The sequence below is a fragment of the Lepidothrix coronata genome, unplaced genomic scaffold (assembly GCF_001604755.1).
Source record: "Lepidothrix coronata isolate B3197 unplaced genomic scaffold, Lepidothrix_coronata-1.0 Scaffold17, whole genome shotgun sequence".
In the NCBI taxonomy this organism is placed as follows: Eukaryota; Metazoa; Chordata; class Aves; order Passeriformes; family Pipridae; genus Lepidothrix; species Lepidothrix coronata.
The window spans coordinates 1,697,766-1,715,914 of NW_016690197.1; the positions used below are offsets into that span (position 1 = coordinate 1,697,766).

Consider the following 18,149-nt stretch of genomic DNA (forward strand, 5'->3'; position numbering starts at 1 on the left):
ACCTGTCTCTTCTAGTTAAGCCTCTCAGTCAAAGAGGAGCTATTAGAATTGATACCTGTTTGGCTGTAGCATCACTGGGTCTCCTCTTTAGTACATGGAAGAATAAGTGCATGTTTGCAGTTCATGGAGTTGTTTCTTCAGGAGAACCAAACCCCCCAACACTTTATTTTCTCTAATGCTGTTTCTGCTATATAATTCAGTTCAAAGGAACAGTTTGGGATTAGTGTATTGAAGTATTTGGTGGGGGTTGGGAGAGTTGTGAGAGAATAGAAAGGTGAAAATGTGTTAGGAAATTATTTTATGAGTGCGTTAACATGCAGTACCTCAGAAGCATTTGGAGAATTCCTTTACTTTCTGTGAGGGAGAGCTAAGTAAACATGGATTAAACATGATAAAATTACAGATTATTTCCTTGGCAGGTACATAAGCCAAGAGCTGGTATCTGTTCAGAGCTGTGAGCTTTGCACCAAGTTATTGTTGAGCTGTGTAGGAACACCTGGGGTGTCAATGCTCCGTTTAAATGATACTCTGACAAGACTGATTTCACTTAGAAATAAAACAAAGGCAGTCTTATTAACTCGTGGTTCAGACAGCTGTTTATGGTTTGTGTACAGGAAGCTGTGGAGTGTGTGTACCTGGGTCATTACCTCAGAGTATTTAACAACCTCTGATAATCTTGTTTGAAATCCTGTGTCTACTATATTTAGATATATCCACATTATTATAATTTAGCTGCACATCCACTCAGTTGGCTATAAATTTTCCCTTTTACTGAAACTGAATGTCTGGAAGTATAAATGATGGCCATGTGAAGTCATTTAAGCAAACGAAGTGTGTCTGAGTATATTTGCTGATTAAGATAGAGGAGAAAACCAAAAGTAACTTAGAGACACTCTATGCTACCTCTTCAGCAGTTTTTAAATACTTGAAAGGATTTCCTGTCTTTCTTTACAGCTCTCAGAATGACTTGTGTACTGTTGATTCTCTATCCAGGAGATGTGATTCTTTCATTCAGATTCAGCCTCTGAGAGATCTTGGGCTGTAGCATCCTGTACTGGGAACTTCCAGGGAACATCAGGCAAGATAGACTTGGAACTAGTGCGTAGCTCAGGAAATTCTTGAAACATGATACTTTTTCAAGGGGAAAAGTCAAGTTTAAAGCAAAAGGTGAAAGGAAGAGGACAGGTATTGGTGTAAAGTTTTTTTTGCAATACTCACCTAGGATGAAATACGTAGCATTACTACTCAGTCAGAACAGTGTGTTTTTAAGGTTAGGGGTAGCAAATACAATTACCTGTCAGAAACTGTGCTAGGAAGTAGGACAGACTGCAGTAATTAATGGTGTCTGCATGGAGTTCTAAGATGGTATCAGTCTTTCTGTTTAATAGAGTCAGCCACCAGATGGGTATTACCTTCACTTTCTCCTGGGCTGTGTTTGGATTTGTGAAAGGATGCATGTAGTCTGTAGTCCCTGTGCTTAGAATTTCTGCTAACATAGCACAAATCTGTCTGTGTAACTCTCCTCATTCTGACATTAAATCCCTGCTCTGATAAGCCCTTTTAACCATTAGCTAACATTCATGCCCTAAGTCACTTTGGAATCATATTGAATTAAGCTATAGCTATAGCCTTACTTACATTAATTGAAAACCTACAGTTCTTATGACAATCATGAAAAGTGCTGTGGGGAAAAACACAGCACAGTGTGCTGTGTAAGCTGCCACTTTGCTTGACAACACTTCTTTCTGTGCCAGAGTGATGAAAGAACAGCGAGGGAGCACAGCAGGAACTGGACTAATAGAAACAAGCATTTCTGCTAGGTCTGTCATCTAGGGACCTTAATGAACTCCAGCAATTAAAACATTAGTTTTGCAGCCTTAGTCAAGTGCTGTGTATCTTTCTTCCCCCTCCCTCCTCAGTTTAGAAGTTTACCAAAGTGCTGTGCTGGGTTCTGGTTCCCCATGCTCTGGTGTGCTCTGAGCCCTGAGTGGCTGTCTGGTGTTTGGAGTTGGCTGGTTGCTCTCCAACCCTCTTTAGGTGTACATATTCCTTATCTGTCATTCTTTGAAAGCTGTGTCTTGCTGCCTGGTTGCCTTGACACTGGATTTCCTCACAGCTTAAACTCGTTCCCTGTTTTTCTAGCTGTGTAAGAGTTAATCCCTTAAACTCACAAGATTCGCACAGCATTCTGAAGAAATATTCAGTTCTTGTTTCTGCAGATACAGACAATAAAGTTTGCAAGGTCTCTGCTGCAGTTTTCGTAAAATTCTTTATTCTGGTCTGAGATTGAGCCCTCATGAGAGGCCTGGGTAGGAACCTCCTCCCCTGCAGTTCATGTCCCACCCCTAGAGTGGTGGAGACTTTCTAGCTCAGGTCACCTTCCCTGACCTTGACTTTGGTGCCCCAGAGATTCTCTTTCAGGAGAAGCACTTCACTACTCCTGGGTTGTTCACCTTGTATCTGTCTAGATGTCTTTCCACCAGCAATTTTTCTTAGTTTAGCAGTTCAGATCTTGCTCTTTAAGCGATTTTCTCCACATGCAGGTAGGAGCAGTAATTCTTGACAGACTCCCTAGTCTCTCAAGAGTTAAAACTATTCTGCTACAATTGCTATAGTTTTAATATTAGGAACTCTCGTTGTCATTTCCCTGGTGGAAAACTGAGTTCTGGTATATAAAGAATGTGTTTACCACAGACACATGTGCCATGAAATTGGCAACATTAATTTCAAAATATTAATCAGAATGCATAGGTTGCATTTGGATATATTTTCCCAGATATTTTTATGGCTGTCAGAAAGCTTGCAAATGGTATCTGTGTTAAGATCACACTTTTGGATGCAGCTTCACCTAGAACATTTTCACCTTGTGGAGACTAGCACAAAGTTTGCAATAAGATAAGACGTGAGAAACTATATTCTTTTTTTGCATGTGAATTTTGGCAGTGGTCTTTGGTATATGGAGTAAAATCACGTGTGTGCTGTGACCAAATTTTAAGTGTGCACTGAGCTGCAAACTCTTTGAAAAGCACTGTGTGATTACTGATACCTCTGAGTGATCAAGACCTCAGTTTGTTCTTCTCTAAAAGCTAGATTACCCCACCCTTACAGAGAGCAGCATATGCACAAATAAGTCTTGAACATATTGCATATTTTCTCAACCATGTCACCCAATCAGTAGAAATGGTCTCTTAAAGCTTGTGTAAAATTAGAATGGGATTCAAGCCTATCTAGGGAAATCTATTTTTCAGATACCTTTGGGAACAACATGCATGGAAGGAGTTGTGTAAATTTTTCCACTGTTTTCATTGTTTTAAGGACAATAGAATTACACAAATGAGGAGGCCAGATATCAAAAATATGTTCTGAAGGAAAAGCCATTCAGGCAGCCAGGCTAAAGGCACGTCAACAAAAGCCATCTTTGGTGGTAGTGACCTGTCATGGTGACTCACAGAGAAAAGGCCTGTCTGACTTAACAGTGTCCTTTTGGCCTCTAACTTACTAGTTGCCTTTTGGTGGGATCATTAACATCTGCTGAAGACATGGATGGACTGTTCAGAGATCAGCAGCCCAAAAGCCAAGTGACTCAAAATTTCTTGTCATGGAGATTGTAAGCAAAAAGCTGGGTTGGAATTACAAAGGAGTAGGCTATGAAGCCACACTATAAAAACAACCTGTAAAACTGTTCCCTCTGTGAATAAACAATTTCACTGGAAGCTCTTGTTGCTTTTCTGCTCATGCAGTCAATTTGTCTTGCAGTTAATTTGTCCTGCAGTTGTCCCTCTAGTAATGTTCCAGGAAAGTTTGTATACTGACATTGGCTGAAGAGCCTCTTCCTGGAGCAGAAGAGTGAAATCCTGTAGCAGTCCCAGTTTAGCTGTACTCATCAAGTTAACCTAAAGCAATTTCAGTTTCATGCATAGATGACCTATGTCAAAACTGCATGACAAGTGTTGGAGGGGTGTTCTTGATATTAGTGTTACAGAGGGACTTACTTGATACATGACTAGTCTCGATTTTGTTGAGGATTTTCCTTATGGAACTGGACAATTTACTTTAAACTCTCTGTAACCACATGTTTATTAGTTCTCAATTTCCTTCACTCCCTCTTCCCTCAGTTTGGCAGTAAAACTTTCAGGGATGAAATTATTTGTATATGTTTGTGGCATCCAGCACACAAAGACCTCAATCTTAGCTTAGCTCTCAGAGTGTCCCTCTGATAATGAAAACAAAAGTGAAAGTTGAACAACACTGAAACAGGATAAAGAAGGTTTGAACAGGTTTGATTTGATCCTGTGATCTTACTCCCTAGCTGAATCAATTACTTTGCACTAACATTAAAGTATGCTGTATGTGCACATATGCTGTATGTGCCACATGTTGTTCCATCTCATAATATATTAATTGTTTTAGTGCCTGGAATGACAGGCCATCTAAAAGGTATTTTAGGTATTTTTCTAATATTGCTTATATAATCTTTTTGGTATTACAGTTCCCTTTAAAGTAACTCTCTTATCCACTGAACTCCACAAAGGGAGGCTCTCCTAGAGGGACTGCAGCCTCCAGTCACCAGGGTATAAATCACAAATTATGAGTATCCGAGAGATGTCAGCCATCACTTGGTGGTGACCCTGTCGCAGTAGCCTCCTGTGTGTGGAGAATGTCAAGATGCTAAGCTTGTCTCTTCCAGCTAGCCTGAGCTTTTTGAAGTTCATGACTGGCAGAGCTGTATAGTGGGTTTGATCAAGTCAGAAATTATGGTTCCAATGACTTTGGGATTTTTCATGGCTTTGCAACAGTTTACTGTAGTTTACGAAATACTGGTGGTCACAAAGTGGTATTGGGTTTTACTCATAGGAGGCATATTAGGAACCTGACTTATGATTGTATTTTGGCTCATAGCCACCTTTGGATCTAGGAAATATTACCCACAGCATAAGGTTTACAAATTGCTATTTTCATCCTGTATTCCTCAAAATGTCTGTAAGTGAAATAGAGAAGGAACCCAAATTCATGCACAGTTTCTAGATAGATGTACCGTTCTCTCAGCTATGAAGGGATTTCTCTCCGCATCCCAAATGCCAGTCTTGGGTGCATTTTTGCCTTAATTAAATGTACACTACTCTTGTGAGTGTTTGGAGGTGGGGGCAGGCTGGGAGTCAGGGGAAAAATTGAACAGTACAGGTATTTTATTACCAGAGACTGTGTTGATTTTTGCCTAACCTGGTCTTGCTATCAAGCCTGTAGAACATGCTGTAGAACAGCATTTGAATGGCTACTGTATCACAGTAAGGCAAACAGCAAAAATGGGGATTACAGTGATATGTACATAGCAAAAACATGAGGCTGAGTTCAGTGTACATCAGTGGTAGCAGGATGGGACTCTGCAACTTCAGTTACCTGTGCAGGTCTTAAAGAAGCTGAAAGAGATACTAAATCTATATTAGTCTGTTAGCTCACTCTGAGGTTTTTTACAGTCTTGCAATCAGTCAGGAAAGAGTTACCACACACTACTGTATCTTTTTAAATAAAATTTTACAACAGCAAAGCTAGTTGCTCTGCTGGTGTAACCTTCAATGAGAGTCTTCCCATGTTGCATTTCTGTATCTGAAAGCAGATCATTATATTGTGTGCAGAGCTTCAACATAAAACTTATCTATCAAATACTTATTTTCTATGTGTATTGAATCAGTTTTGCCTCAGTCAGAGCCTCTACATGCAGAGCAGTGCTGTATAGCACTGCTTTCTACTGAGAGCTTTAACCTTTTCAGTTTTAATCATTCCAAACTATAGGTGTAGAATCTGAGTACAGGTATTCACTCAGCACTCCAGGCACCGCTATATCAAAGTGTCAAAGGGAAATATGAACAGAGATCCAATATTTATTTTTATATTATTGGATATGTTTAGATGTTCACTATGGAACCTTACCTGTAAGCATGGTTATAAAACTGACACAGGTACTCTGCACATGGCTAGGTTTTCATGTTCTGACTTGACACCAAATTCTGCATTTGTTTTGAAAATTACACAGCAGAGGCCACGTAGCACATGCAAACACCCTCGTAGTTTTCTATGTTTTACCTTTGCAGAGCTCCTAGGAATCAATTACCTAGTTTATGTTGCAGTGCAAGTTTAGGTTTCTTTTCTCTTTGCCAATCATCTCTTCAGGTCCTGTTATAGAACCAGGGCTTTATTGTACTGCAGCAAGTCTCTCAAGGAGAGCAATAATTTGTTTCTGCCTTTAAGAGGTAGAGCCTTCAGTTATTTTGGGGCCTTGACAAGTTTTTGGAGCAGACAAGAAGCTGCATAGCTTGCTCTGTGCAGGACACCTGAGCTCCTGCTGCAGTATGTTCGTCCTGCTGTGTTAACCTGACGTGGCTGAGTACTGGGAATGTGTGGCACTTCTGTTCTGTATGGAGTTGATGAATTTACAGTTCAAACAGCACAAGTTAAGGGAAATTTCTGCATTTACCTCCTACCAAAACCACCAGACAGTAGAGAGGGAGAAGGTCACATCTTTCTGTTTTCATAGCTGGAGTAGTGATGTTGTCTCCATGAAGAGCACTTCTGGTCTCCTCTGCCACTGAGGCAGAGACCCAAAGGGTCCTTAACTCTGCCAAAGAAAGGATTGTTTATCCAAGTCCCAGATGTGTCTTTCATGCAGCTATTATGTTCAAGCTTTTTTGAATATCTGAAGACTATGATCCTGTCTGTAGACTGAAAATTGATGTCACCAGTCATTTTGTTCAGCACTTGCAGATGAGAGAGGGGGGAAAAAACCCCAATGTTGTGCAGGGCTGTGCAAATATTAAAATTAATAAGTAACTTTTTGAACTGGTAATGGGCTGTAAGTGGGTTTTTACAGGAAAAGATAGTAGTGAGCTCTCAGGAAAACATTACTCAAAAGTTGGAGCTGAGGGAGGGTTTTAGTTGTTCATTTAAAACCTTGTATGATATTGAAATGTTTGAGGAATCATTTGAAGGATTGGAGTTGGGATTGGAAATTTCCTGATTTTTCTGATGGAAATGGTAGTATTGAAAACAGCATGATTTATAACAGGGCTACAAAAATCCAGTTCATGCTCTTATTTTGGGTTTGTTTTTTATTTTTAATGAGAAATGAACCGAATTCTCAGCAAAAATCTCTTTATTTTCTAATTATCCTGCTTTTTGGTTCTCAGGTTTTGAACTTGGCTTTGCTATGGCGAGTCCCAACGCCCTGGTGTGCTGGGAGGCCCAGTTTGGTGACTTCCACAACACGGCACAGTGTATAATAGACCAGTTCATCAGCTCTGGCCAGGCCAAGTGGGTCCGTCACAACGGGATCGTCCTGCTCCTGCCACACGGAATGGAAGGAATGGTGAGGGCTGCTGGCTGGTAAATGCAGGAGGGAAATGCTGGCTACAGTGCCTTCCTCTTCAGCTGTAAAAGCCAAAGGTGTCCTGGGGATCCAGTGGTGAGAGAAACCCAGGGGAGGAAGGCGCTGTTTAGCATGTTGGACCGCCTCATTGTTACAGAAAAAAATGTGATTAGATTGATAGGCAAGAACAAAAAAACCCTGAGAAACATTTCTGAGCTCTTAGCTTTGTATCCTCCTTATTGGCATGTACCACTTTTCCCCCAATTTTTTTCTTTTTTCTCTCTCTTTCTTGGTATCTTTCCCTAAGACACTGCCTTCTTTCCCTAGAAAGCTGGATTCTTAGTGTGCAATGTGAGTGTCTAGGAGTGCTTGCTTGGTTTTATTTTGCATAAAGTATGTCTGTGTAAACTCTGCACTAAGTCCTCTTGCAATGAAATGATATGAAGCAACTTTAAAACTTCTTCAAAAATAATTGACCTTGATTAACTTCGATGTAATAAGAAATCTCCCTCTTTAGGGAAAGGAAAATGTTTCCACTAGCTGTTGACTCTCTTTTCTTTGGTGGCTAGTAGGAGGAACTAGACAGTGTCTTAGAGGGAAAGGGCAGGGGAATGCTCTGTATATAATGTTATATGAAATTTATATCAGCAGTAGAATTGGTTTTCAAATCTTTTAAATTATTTTTAAAGGTTACATGAACATCTTGTCAGGCAAGGTTAATTTTTTCCTTTTCAGATACATTAACCTTCATGAATTCAGATACATTAACCATACATGTATGTTTCTAGTTTCCTCCTAAGAGAAGTATAGTATGTGCCACAGTGGCAACCTCCATCTGTATAAATGCTCTAGAGCCTTCCACCACAAACTGCGTCATTTCCATTCTCACAAACAATTTAGTTTATTTCCATTCCATTATAATCCCGTCCTGATATACCGGGGTGCATTCATGTCTATGAATGGCTTTCCATATCCATTGTGCATAAAGAATAAAGGGTCTGATGCTGTTCACAAGAGTTTTGATAAATTAATTTTTTTAACTGAATCCTGAGGGACAGCCTGAATGAGCCCTCAGCAGGAGGTGTGGTCCTCTACAGGAAAGCATTCAGCTGAAGGGTCTGTTCTCTGTTACTTACAATACACTTAATCTTATTTTTTGGCAGTGAAGATTTGCACAGGTCTTCTGAAATATGCTTATTTTGCTACTAACGTCAGATGGTTTTGGAACATTTAAGGATCCCACCAGGCTGTTGAAATCTGTTACCTTCCCAGAGGATCTTTCCATTACAGGAGCGTTAGTCTCTCTATAGCTACAGCGTTGGGGACAAAATGATTTGGGGAAGGATTCTAATGGGATATGGATCCCTTCACCTCTAGGTCATGCATTCACAGGCAAGTTGGCTGTGATTGAAAGACTCTGCAGCCTAATGGCTCCTTGGGGACTCATCTGAAAGTAGCTAATGGATTCAGCGTAGGTCTCGCTGGATAGGTGGTCACAGTAGAAATAAACCCTACCCCATCCCATGCAGCAGTTGCTGGCAGTCTGATTGGTGGTGTCAGCAGGGAAATCGAAGATGGATGTGGACGTTGAGGCTCTGGATTGAGGTTGTTGCTGGGGCAGTCTGTGTGTGTATGTTAGGGAAGCCTCGCTGTCTCTCCTGTAATTATTTGCTGGTAACATCTCTGTTTCCAGTGTATTGAATGCAGTGTGCTTGTGGAGCACTGTGTTTGTCCATGTGTAGGCTGTACTTAGTGCAGGATTTGATTTACAGCAAACAGATGTATAGAGCAGAGGTATTGCAATATACTGGACTGTTACAGTGCACCACAGTTCTCTGCAGCTTGGCTCCTTGCTCCCAAGTCCTTATCCATCTGTGACCAGATTATTTGGCACCTCAAAAGTGTAGGCACACTTCAGAAGAACAGTGATACAAGGCACAGTTCTTGGCTGTTGGTGTTACTCATTTGTTGCCAGCAGAATGTTTTTTCCTTTGAATTCCCTTAGTCCGTGGAGTAGAGTGAATCACAGAGTCATAGAATGGTTTGGATTGAAAGGGATCATAAAGACCATCTAGTTTCAACCCCCTTATCATGGCAACAGAATGTTCCACTAGACCAGGTTGCTCAGAGCCTCATCAAGGCCCAGCCTGGCCTTGACCACTTCCAGGGATGGGGCATCCACAGCCTCTCTGGGTAACCTGTACCAGTGCCTCACCACCCTCACAGCAAAGAATTTCTTCCTCATATCAAATCTGAACCTGCCCTCTTTCAGCTTAAAGCCATTCCACCTCATCCTGTCACACATCCTTGTAAATAGTCCCTCTCTGACTTTCTTGCAGGCCCCCTTTAGGTACTGGAAGGTGCTGTAAGGTCTCCATAGGGCTATGTCTTCCCCAGGCTGAACCATCCCAACTCTCTCAGCCTGTCTTCATAGGAGAGGTGTTCCAGCTCTCTAATCCTCTTTGTGGCCCTCCTGTGGACTCTGGAATCCTGCCCTTAGAATTAGAGAGAATAATGTGTTGAATCAAGGTGTCAAAATAATGACTGATTTTGGAGATCATATGTTAAGGTTTCAACAGAGGAAGTTATGATGAGAGACGGTCATATAAAGAAAAAATCTTTTCATGAACATCTGGAACTGAGGAGCCATAGGGAGGGTTGAGAGGTGTAATAGTTTGTCTTTGGGTTAAAATACTTCACAGCTGTCTCCAAAATGAAAGTCCTTCCTAACAGTAACTGTCACTTAAACAAAAAAAGGCTGTCAGTATTAGCAATATATAAAAACACTGGGTTTTTTTTTCTTCTCATACTCCTCACAACTTCGTCTCATCCTTTATAAACAAGGACATATAGAAAGGAAGATAACAGATTCTGTGACACTCCTTATTCCTGATATTGTCTGTGGCCAGCATGCATGTTTTGCTAATGTAAAATGGATATAACAATGTTGGTGCATTTCAAGAAATTACCTTGGATACTGCTGGTGAGACAGCAGATGTGCATGTTCAGTAATGACAGAACATAAAATACCTCTTGAGGAAGCAGATATTAATCATAGGTTAGTTTGGCAGATAATGTGTACATGTATTTTGATCCATTTTAGCTGAAGCATTCATCCAGGTAATTGGTCCTGTACTGAACAGTGAACAATGATACGAGGGAGATCCTATGTCTGCTTCTGTTGCTAATATAGCAAAGGTAGTCAGCAGTTAACTTTGTGTTTGCTCCTGTTCATCATGCAAGAAGTGTGAGTCACTGCAGTACACTGAACCATCTGGAGTTTCTGTTCCTGACATTCCTCCTGCTCCTTTCTGACCTGCATTAGTAAGGTCATTCTTGTGCCCACATGGACCTACTGCCTTTTCACTGGTCTTCATTGTGCAGCTCTATTGAGGCTAGAAATTACTTGATCCTAGTAAAAGCATTGGAAATACATGTTAAACCTAATCTCCCATGAAAAGAATTAATAGAAGACAAGGAATTCCCATCCTGTGGTGTGTCCTCGCTTCTCACTGCTGCTGGGGGCAGGTGTGCAAGATGGAGCAGAGCTGCCAGGGTGACAGGAGGTATTTATGCAGTGAATGATCTAGACTGATGTCTAACTGCTCATTTGGCTCTTTAATGTTGTTTTAAATGATACCTTTACCAGGGTCCAGAGCATTCATCAGCCAGGCCTGAGAGGTTTCTGCAGATGAGCAATGATGACTCTGATGCCTATCCAGTAAGTAGCTTTGTCAAAGACCACGTCCTTTTTTTTGCTCTTCACGTCTCAGAGATATTTCTTTTAAGAAGCATCCTTTTAGCTAGGTGCAGCAGGTTAAGATTTAGCTTGGTGTAACATTAACTTGATCCCAGTAGAAGTAATGGAAGTGTGCAGTATTGCTGCTTCATTGCAAAGCTGAGGTCACATACAATTAATCTCTGGCAGCATGATCTTTTTATGGCTGTTCCTCAGGGCCAGTGATTCTGCTTGTTTATATTGCTGTGTGTACTGCAAATAGGTGTCTCTAGACAATTTCTAAAGAAGGCCAAGTGAGACTATTCCTTGCTTTTTGCAGAGGAGCTAAATTGTACTGCTGGGAGCATGAAAATAAGCAATTTCTAATTGTTATTTGGCTAAGACTTTCATAGGTTGGTCATTCATTTCTACAGAGAAAGTACACAGCTCTCCAGGATGCTGGGCATCCACTTCCCTACTGCAGGTTTCCTAATTAACACTGCCATGCATTTATTGAAAAGCCTTTAAAAAAAAAAAAAAAAGAATATTTCAGTTTTGGTCTTGACTTTGTTACCCTTTGGGCAACGATAGTTCCAAAACCATGTTCCTCCTCAACTAAAAGGGATTTTTGTCACCTTACTCTCAGTAGATAAAGACCTGTTTGATTGACTATACTTAAGCACTACAGCAGGTGCTTACTTGAGCAAGCTATAAGCTTTATCACAGAAGGTAGGAGCTCAAGCCACAGACTGGGAAATTGGGTTAAATTCTGTACCAATCTGTAGAGAGATTATTGTGCCTATATATATGCTTACCTAATATATACATATTAGGTAATATGTATATACCTAATATACATATTAGGTATATACATATGAATACCCCCCCCGTATTAATAAGATGTATAAACATAAAGCATATTAATATAATAAACAAGAGGATGGAACACCTACCAAAAAATGGCAGAGTGACAGTTAACTGTACACTCACAAATTCAATTATAGTTTAACATTCTTTCAAAGAGGTTCTATTTCATGTCTTTCATCTGCTGAAGTCCTAGTCCTCCTCAGTCTTTGTTCCTGGACTTCCCAGTTTATTTAAATTAATGGAAGCTTTTTGTGTATATCTGCATACATTTTTAGGAAGAAGTAGAAACAGAAGCAAATGATTCCTAGCTAATAAAACATTCTCAGCAGAGAGCTGCTAATTAACTTTTTTTTGAGGAAGGGAGTTGCTGAGAGGCAGAAATAGAAAGATGGCTTTCAAGCCTTTTTTCTGATCTTTTGCACATTTTTCTAATGCCTTGAATGTCTCTCTCAGGAGTTCAGTGAGCAGTTTGAAGTTTCCCAGCTGTATGAATGCAACTGGATTGTGGTGAATTGTTCAACTCCAGCCAACTACTTTCATGTCCTCCGAAGACAGATCTTGCTGCCATTCAGAAAGCCGGTAAAGTTACTGTAATGGACTTGATTTTTTTAGGGATATTAACCCTCACATAAAGAGGAGTCTTGTTTGCATATGACATGCTGCTCAAAAGGATAAGAATCATTGGAGAAAAATCTTAACTGAACACAGATTGAAGTTACCGTTTTGATGGGAAGAAACTCAGCTCTGACTTACTATGATTCTAAAACTTGATTTTCAGCTTTGCTTCCATCTGGCTAGGAAGATCTTCAGATGAGCTTGTCAAGATACCTCTAATGTAGCTAACAGGTTGCATAAATATCATGTGCTTGTCTAATTGCTGGAACTTCAAAAACCTAAGATACAACTGTCGAATGTTTTACTGATTCATAACCTGTGGTTTGATTTGTTGTCAGAAAGAAGCATAAGCGATGAGTTTTGACAACCTTTAAAAGAAGTAGACTACCTAAATCTTTTGAGTCATTTTGAAACTTCCATGGCTTTCAAAACAAGAAAAATACTGTGTTTGCTATTCACATTAATTTATTCCATAGCATATACACTTTGTGGTTTTTGTATGAACAGTGTTACAAATGTTGCATGTAATAATGTAGATAAAGCAGCTCCTGAGTGCTGGCAAAATTTCTGTCTTACAGCTGATTGTTTTGACACCCAAGTCACTGCTGAGGCATCCAGAAGCTAAATCCAGTTTTGATGAAATGGTGACTGGTAGGTGATCTTAAAGTATTATGGACAAATAATTAGCTATACCAAGTTGCATGTCAGACTGTGGAGACGAGAATCTGCTCTGGAGAGTTTGCCTTTTCTTTTGCCATAATTTCTGTGAAGCTGTCATGGTGAGATCTAGCATGGACTTTTACTGAAAAATCTGCTTTCAAGTGTAGAATCTCAATTTTAACAGGTTTACCTTGTAACCAGCCATTAATCTTAAAGCAGTGAAAAACTGCATTCCCATCCCTGCAGGGATGTTCCCCTCAATAGGCTGTTGTGTCTCTCTGCTCTTTTTCTCTTCATGTAAAAATTTAATTGTTCTCTTTGCTGCCCACGCCCCAGACCCCCAGATGTGAATGGCATAGGTTCTAATTACACTGTGCCCATTTGTAAGAGTAAGGTGCCCAGTTCTTCTTACAGTACTCAGTTTTGGGGCTGCTGTGTCCTGCCAGTGATCCAAAGTGAGATCAGGAGTTCAGAGCTGCAGGCTACCACCCCAGCTGTGGTTGGCAGGACATCAGCTCCAAGAGATACGTAGTGACTGCAGAGGGAATACCAAAAACTGCAGTCATTTTATTTTCCTGCCTTGCACTGGTTTTAGGCCATGCTGGAGTGGCATGAGGAAATGCAGTGACCTGTAATGAGTGGGTGAGTAAAGTGATCACTCAGAGTGAGAAAGTGTACTTAGGGTGTGCTAGTCTATCTCCAGTTCCAGTGAGTGTCTTAACTGTTGTCAGAAGAGAACAACTGCTCAGTTTTTTAAAAGCAAGTTACAGTGTGTAAACATGCTTAAATATTGCATTATCTCCTTTCTGTACATGAGTAAAATTTGATTCTCAAGCAAAGGCATTTGCTGTTTTTATTGCTGTTTAAAAGCTTTGTAAAACAGGTCAGATTAGAAATTCTGTAGCATTTGTGATTTGTCAATATGTCTTGGGAGTCCCCTCTACTTCAGGCTAACCCTCAGTAGTGGCCAAATTCGTAATTAACGTTGAATTCTGACATACTTGCTTGTTCTTGCTGAAGAGGACAGCAAGGTAGCAAAGTATTGCTGACTCTCAGCTATCTCTTTTTGCTCTGCTTTTAATGGAAAACTGAGGAGGAGAGCAAGAATGACTCCAGCTGACCCAGTGAAGCACAGATTCAGGCTTTTTTAATGATGAATTCTGCTGTTCAGTGGAACAGGATAATTCTGACATAAATCAGTTCCTGTGTCATATGTTTGTGCTGTTGCTTTTCTTCCCCCAAGATAAATGGTTCAAACAGGAGCTTATTCTCCTGGTGAGTGGGTGTGCTGATTCAGACCAGGAGGTCGTGCTGCTGTCTGCTGCCCTGCAGTTGGTTAATGTGGAAATAGTTCTAATAATTCATATAAAAGAGCAAAGAAAAGGATCTTTTAGACCATCAAGTCCCTCTTCCAGTTTCATGTATCCCAAGCAAATTGTACTCCTGGGAGCTGATATTGCAGGGGAAAAGATCTCTAACAGTCAGGATATGCATCTGAAGTTGTACTTAAACATTATCACTTATACATATGGCTCATTCTATGCTAATTCTTGCTTTGGATAATGTCATTTTAGCTCTCAAACAGAGGTTTAAATCACCTAAATATATGGCAGTAATGTGCGTACTTGTGTAAATATTTCTGCAGTTGCCAGATGTAGTTGCATTATGGATATGTGGTTTGTTTTCATATAAGAATATTCTAACATTTTGTAAAGCTATATTAATGTTACATGGTTAAAATCATCTTGGAAAGAAGAAACAGCATTTCAGGTAATTCTCTGAAAAAAGAGCTGGAAGCAAAAGTGAGCTATCCAATCAATTTAAAAGTGAAGGTGTAATGCACAGCACAGAGCTAAAAGATAATCCACTGTTAACATGTTTCTGTCTTAAGTGTGAAAGACTGGATTATTGAGAACCTTCTAACTTCTTGAAACTGAACTGCTGAAAGTCACTTTAGCAGAGTTACTGGTCTGAAAAGCAAGAATAGAGAGGCAGGAGAACCCTGTGATCACTGTAACCTGCTGCTTGCTCAGTAGAGGACTGTTACTTGGGCTGCTTTATTGAAACGTCAGTTCCACTGAGAGCACTTTTTCTAATTTGTGCTCCAAACAGGTACCACTTTCCAGCGCGTGATTCCCGAGAACGGTCCGGCAGCTCAGGCGCCACATGAGGTCAAGCGAGTGATTTTCTGCACGGGAAAGGTGTACTATGATCTTGTGAAAGAGAGAAAGAATCAAGACCTGGAGAAACAAGTAGCTATAACCAGACTTGAACAGGTGAGCTCCCTCATCTCAGAAGACAGAGTCCTGGGGAGACTTCCAGCAAGGGGTTCCTGTGCTTTTCAATAGGCACCACTTGCTAGAATGAATGGTGATAGCATTTTTGTAGCATTTGGCATCTTACAAGACGTATTTTAATCCTTTGTGGCCTTTGGAAGAAGGAACACATCAGTAGTATACTGGACAATGAGATCCAGAACGCTTGATGACTTTTCCAGAACAATGTAACTAAGTGAAGGTTACAATATGATGGCACCTTAAATTTGTATATCCAGTCTGTTAAGTTTAAATGTTGTGAATAGGACACTTTGAAGTGTATTGTCATTTGCTAATTAAGGACTTGCCATAGCTGCTTCACCAAAAAAGCTGTAGAGGTGCAGGTGATCTGGACTATGACCTACTTCTGTTCATACTAGTACAGCTATAAAATATGTGTTTATTTATTTCTGAACATTAAATCAATTAGAGAAACATGAGTCACTTTCCATGAAGAAGTAATGACTCACCGTGGGCTTAAAACCACGTAAGAAAAAGCTTTGCCAATTGTTACCTTCTCTTTCCAGATCTCACCATTCCCCTTTGACTTGCTGAAAGAAGAACTTGAGAAGTATCCAAGTGCTGATCTAGTTTGGTGTCAGGAGGAGCACAAAAACAGTGGATATTATGATTATGTCAAACCTCGTTTCCGCACTATTGTGAACCGCACTCGACCTATCTGGTATGAGACTTCAAAACAATTGCTCTGTCTCCTGAGCTGATTTGTTTGGTTTTAAATGTCTTTGGGATTGTTTTCAAGTTTTGTGTGTTTGGGTTTTTTCCTTTTAAATTTGTTTTTTGATTTGAGGATGGTATAATGGGTAAATTAGGTTGTTCACAAATCAAAACCTCTGAGTCTGGGTTCTTGGTGAAGGAGGGAGAAAGCCTATACCACTACTTCTCAAGTACAACATGCATATCTTGCTCCTTCTTGTAGTTCTAAAAGAAAACCAGTAGCAACTAGCTCTGTATTTATTGCCCCTTAGTGCAGCACTTAGCTCTCTTGGATTTTTCTCTCTTTTTGTCTTAAGATTCTGTCTTATAAGGATTTCCAAATGTTAGGTTTCTGGAGGAAACAGCTGTTGTAAGAGCTCATTCCAGGTACCTTTGCATTATTTTAGATGACTGACTCTCAGATCTGCCCGTGCAGCTGTCAGAGGAATGAGAATCTTCATTGCCAAAAGCAAATTATCTAATTATGAGGCAGTGTAGCTGGCTGCCCTGGGAGGGATGGGGGAGAAGACACAGCTTAATAATGATGGGAGGGGGAAAAGAGGGGGAAGCTGACCAAAAGGTATAATTTGGTACAACTTAGGTTGATTTTTATTTAAGAAAGATTGATTACTAAATGTCCAAATCTGCCAAGCTGACTTGATTATGTTAAACAGCATATTCTCATGCTTGTTATTGTCAAAATAGTCTCTCTTCTCACCTCATTTGTCTGCCCAATTCTTTTTGTCACACAGGTATGTTGGCCGAGAGCCTGCTGCTGCAGCTGCCACAGGCAACAAGAACATGCATCTGGTGTCACTCAGGAGATTCTTGGATACAGCTTTCAATCTGGAGGCCTTTGAGGGAAAAACATTCTAACTTCAGGGCACTGACCCATCTCTGGCTAGTGGTCTCTCAAAACACTGCATCCGAAAGAAAACAGAAGTGGGGAAAACACTGGAAATTATGTAACTTTGCTTTACCAAATAAAAGGATCCAGCAGCTGATTTCATTAATATGTACCTTGCTTCCCAGTTTGTAAGGAAACAACAATTCCAACTTGCCTTCCATCATTTTTTGTCACTTGTCTGTTTATATTGGGACAAGAAGTGTCTCCTATCCCAGGATCCAAGGTCTAGCTCGGTAAGGCTTGTATCACAGTCCGTGGGCACTGTCTAATTACTGTAAGTAAGTAGAGCAGGCATGGACAGCACGACAGTTATGCACACAAGAGGCTTTGTTACAAGGAAAGTAAATGACAGCTGTTTCTGTCTCTGTATTGGAGAAGAGTAGTGGAACCGAAAAACAGCGAGCTGGTGGATGACTTTGGTAGAGAAATGTACCAGCTGTGGTTGTTGCAAGGAGATGGTAAAGTAACCTGAGGATGTGAGGAGGAGGCTGAAAATAGAGAGTGAGGTTACAAATTGTTAAACTGGGTGATAACAGAAGGGGTGTTGACCACTTAGGTTTAAGGTCAAGGAGGGTGATGAAGGCAGACATAAAAGGGACCAAGAAAAGGTTTGTTGGGGGTAACTGAGGAGGGAAGAAGGGTGCACAAGACCACAGCAAACAGAGAAATGGGTCATCAGCAGGAGAATTCAGCATCAAATGACTTTGGAAGAGGTGACAGCACCAATTGCTTCCATTCCCCAGGCTGCCTGCTTTGATGCTGTGTGGTATTAGGGAACTGTGGGATCCTGTAAACATCCTTATTTTGGATGAACACATACTACTTTCCCTCACCATGCTACTAGAATCTGCTTCTCTTTGACCTGGTACCACCCCTAAAAAGATTGTGTTTGGATGAAAAATCTGTGTTTATGCAACAAGCAATGGATTCTCTGTTTTGTCCAGTGCTATTTCCTGCCTCACATCTCCTTGCTGATACTAACTCAACTCTGAA

At 40.5% G+C, this 18,149-nt stretch overlaps 1 protein-coding gene across 5 annotated transcripts in view; it reads left to right on the forward strand.

Moving 5' to 3' along the window:
• Nucleotides 1–17,258, forward strand: part of OGDHL (oxoglutarate dehydrogenase-like) — a 52,241-nt gene extending 34,983 nt beyond the window's left edge. For all 5 annotated transcript variants that reach the window (XM_017807146.1, XM_017807144.1, XM_017807147.1 and 2 more), the window contains 7 exons: nucleotides 7,182–7,360; nucleotides 11,010–11,081; nucleotides 12,399–12,524; nucleotides 13,139–13,211; nucleotides 15,333–15,496; nucleotides 16,063–16,217; nucleotides 17,002–17,258. In XM_017807146.1, coding sequence (XP_017662635.1) covers nucleotides 7,182–7,360; nucleotides 11,010–11,081; nucleotides 12,399–12,524; nucleotides 13,139–13,211; nucleotides 15,333–15,496; nucleotides 16,063–16,217; nucleotides 17,002–17,125 — 893 coding nt within the window. In that variant the 3' untranslated portion in view covers nucleotides 17,126–17,258. The remainder of the gene's footprint in view (nucleotides 1–7,181; nucleotides 7,361–11,009; nucleotides 11,082–12,398; nucleotides 12,525–13,138; nucleotides 13,212–15,332; nucleotides 15,497–16,062; nucleotides 16,218–17,001) is intronic.
• The last annotated feature ends 891 nt before the right edge of the window (nucleotides 17,259–18,149 follow it).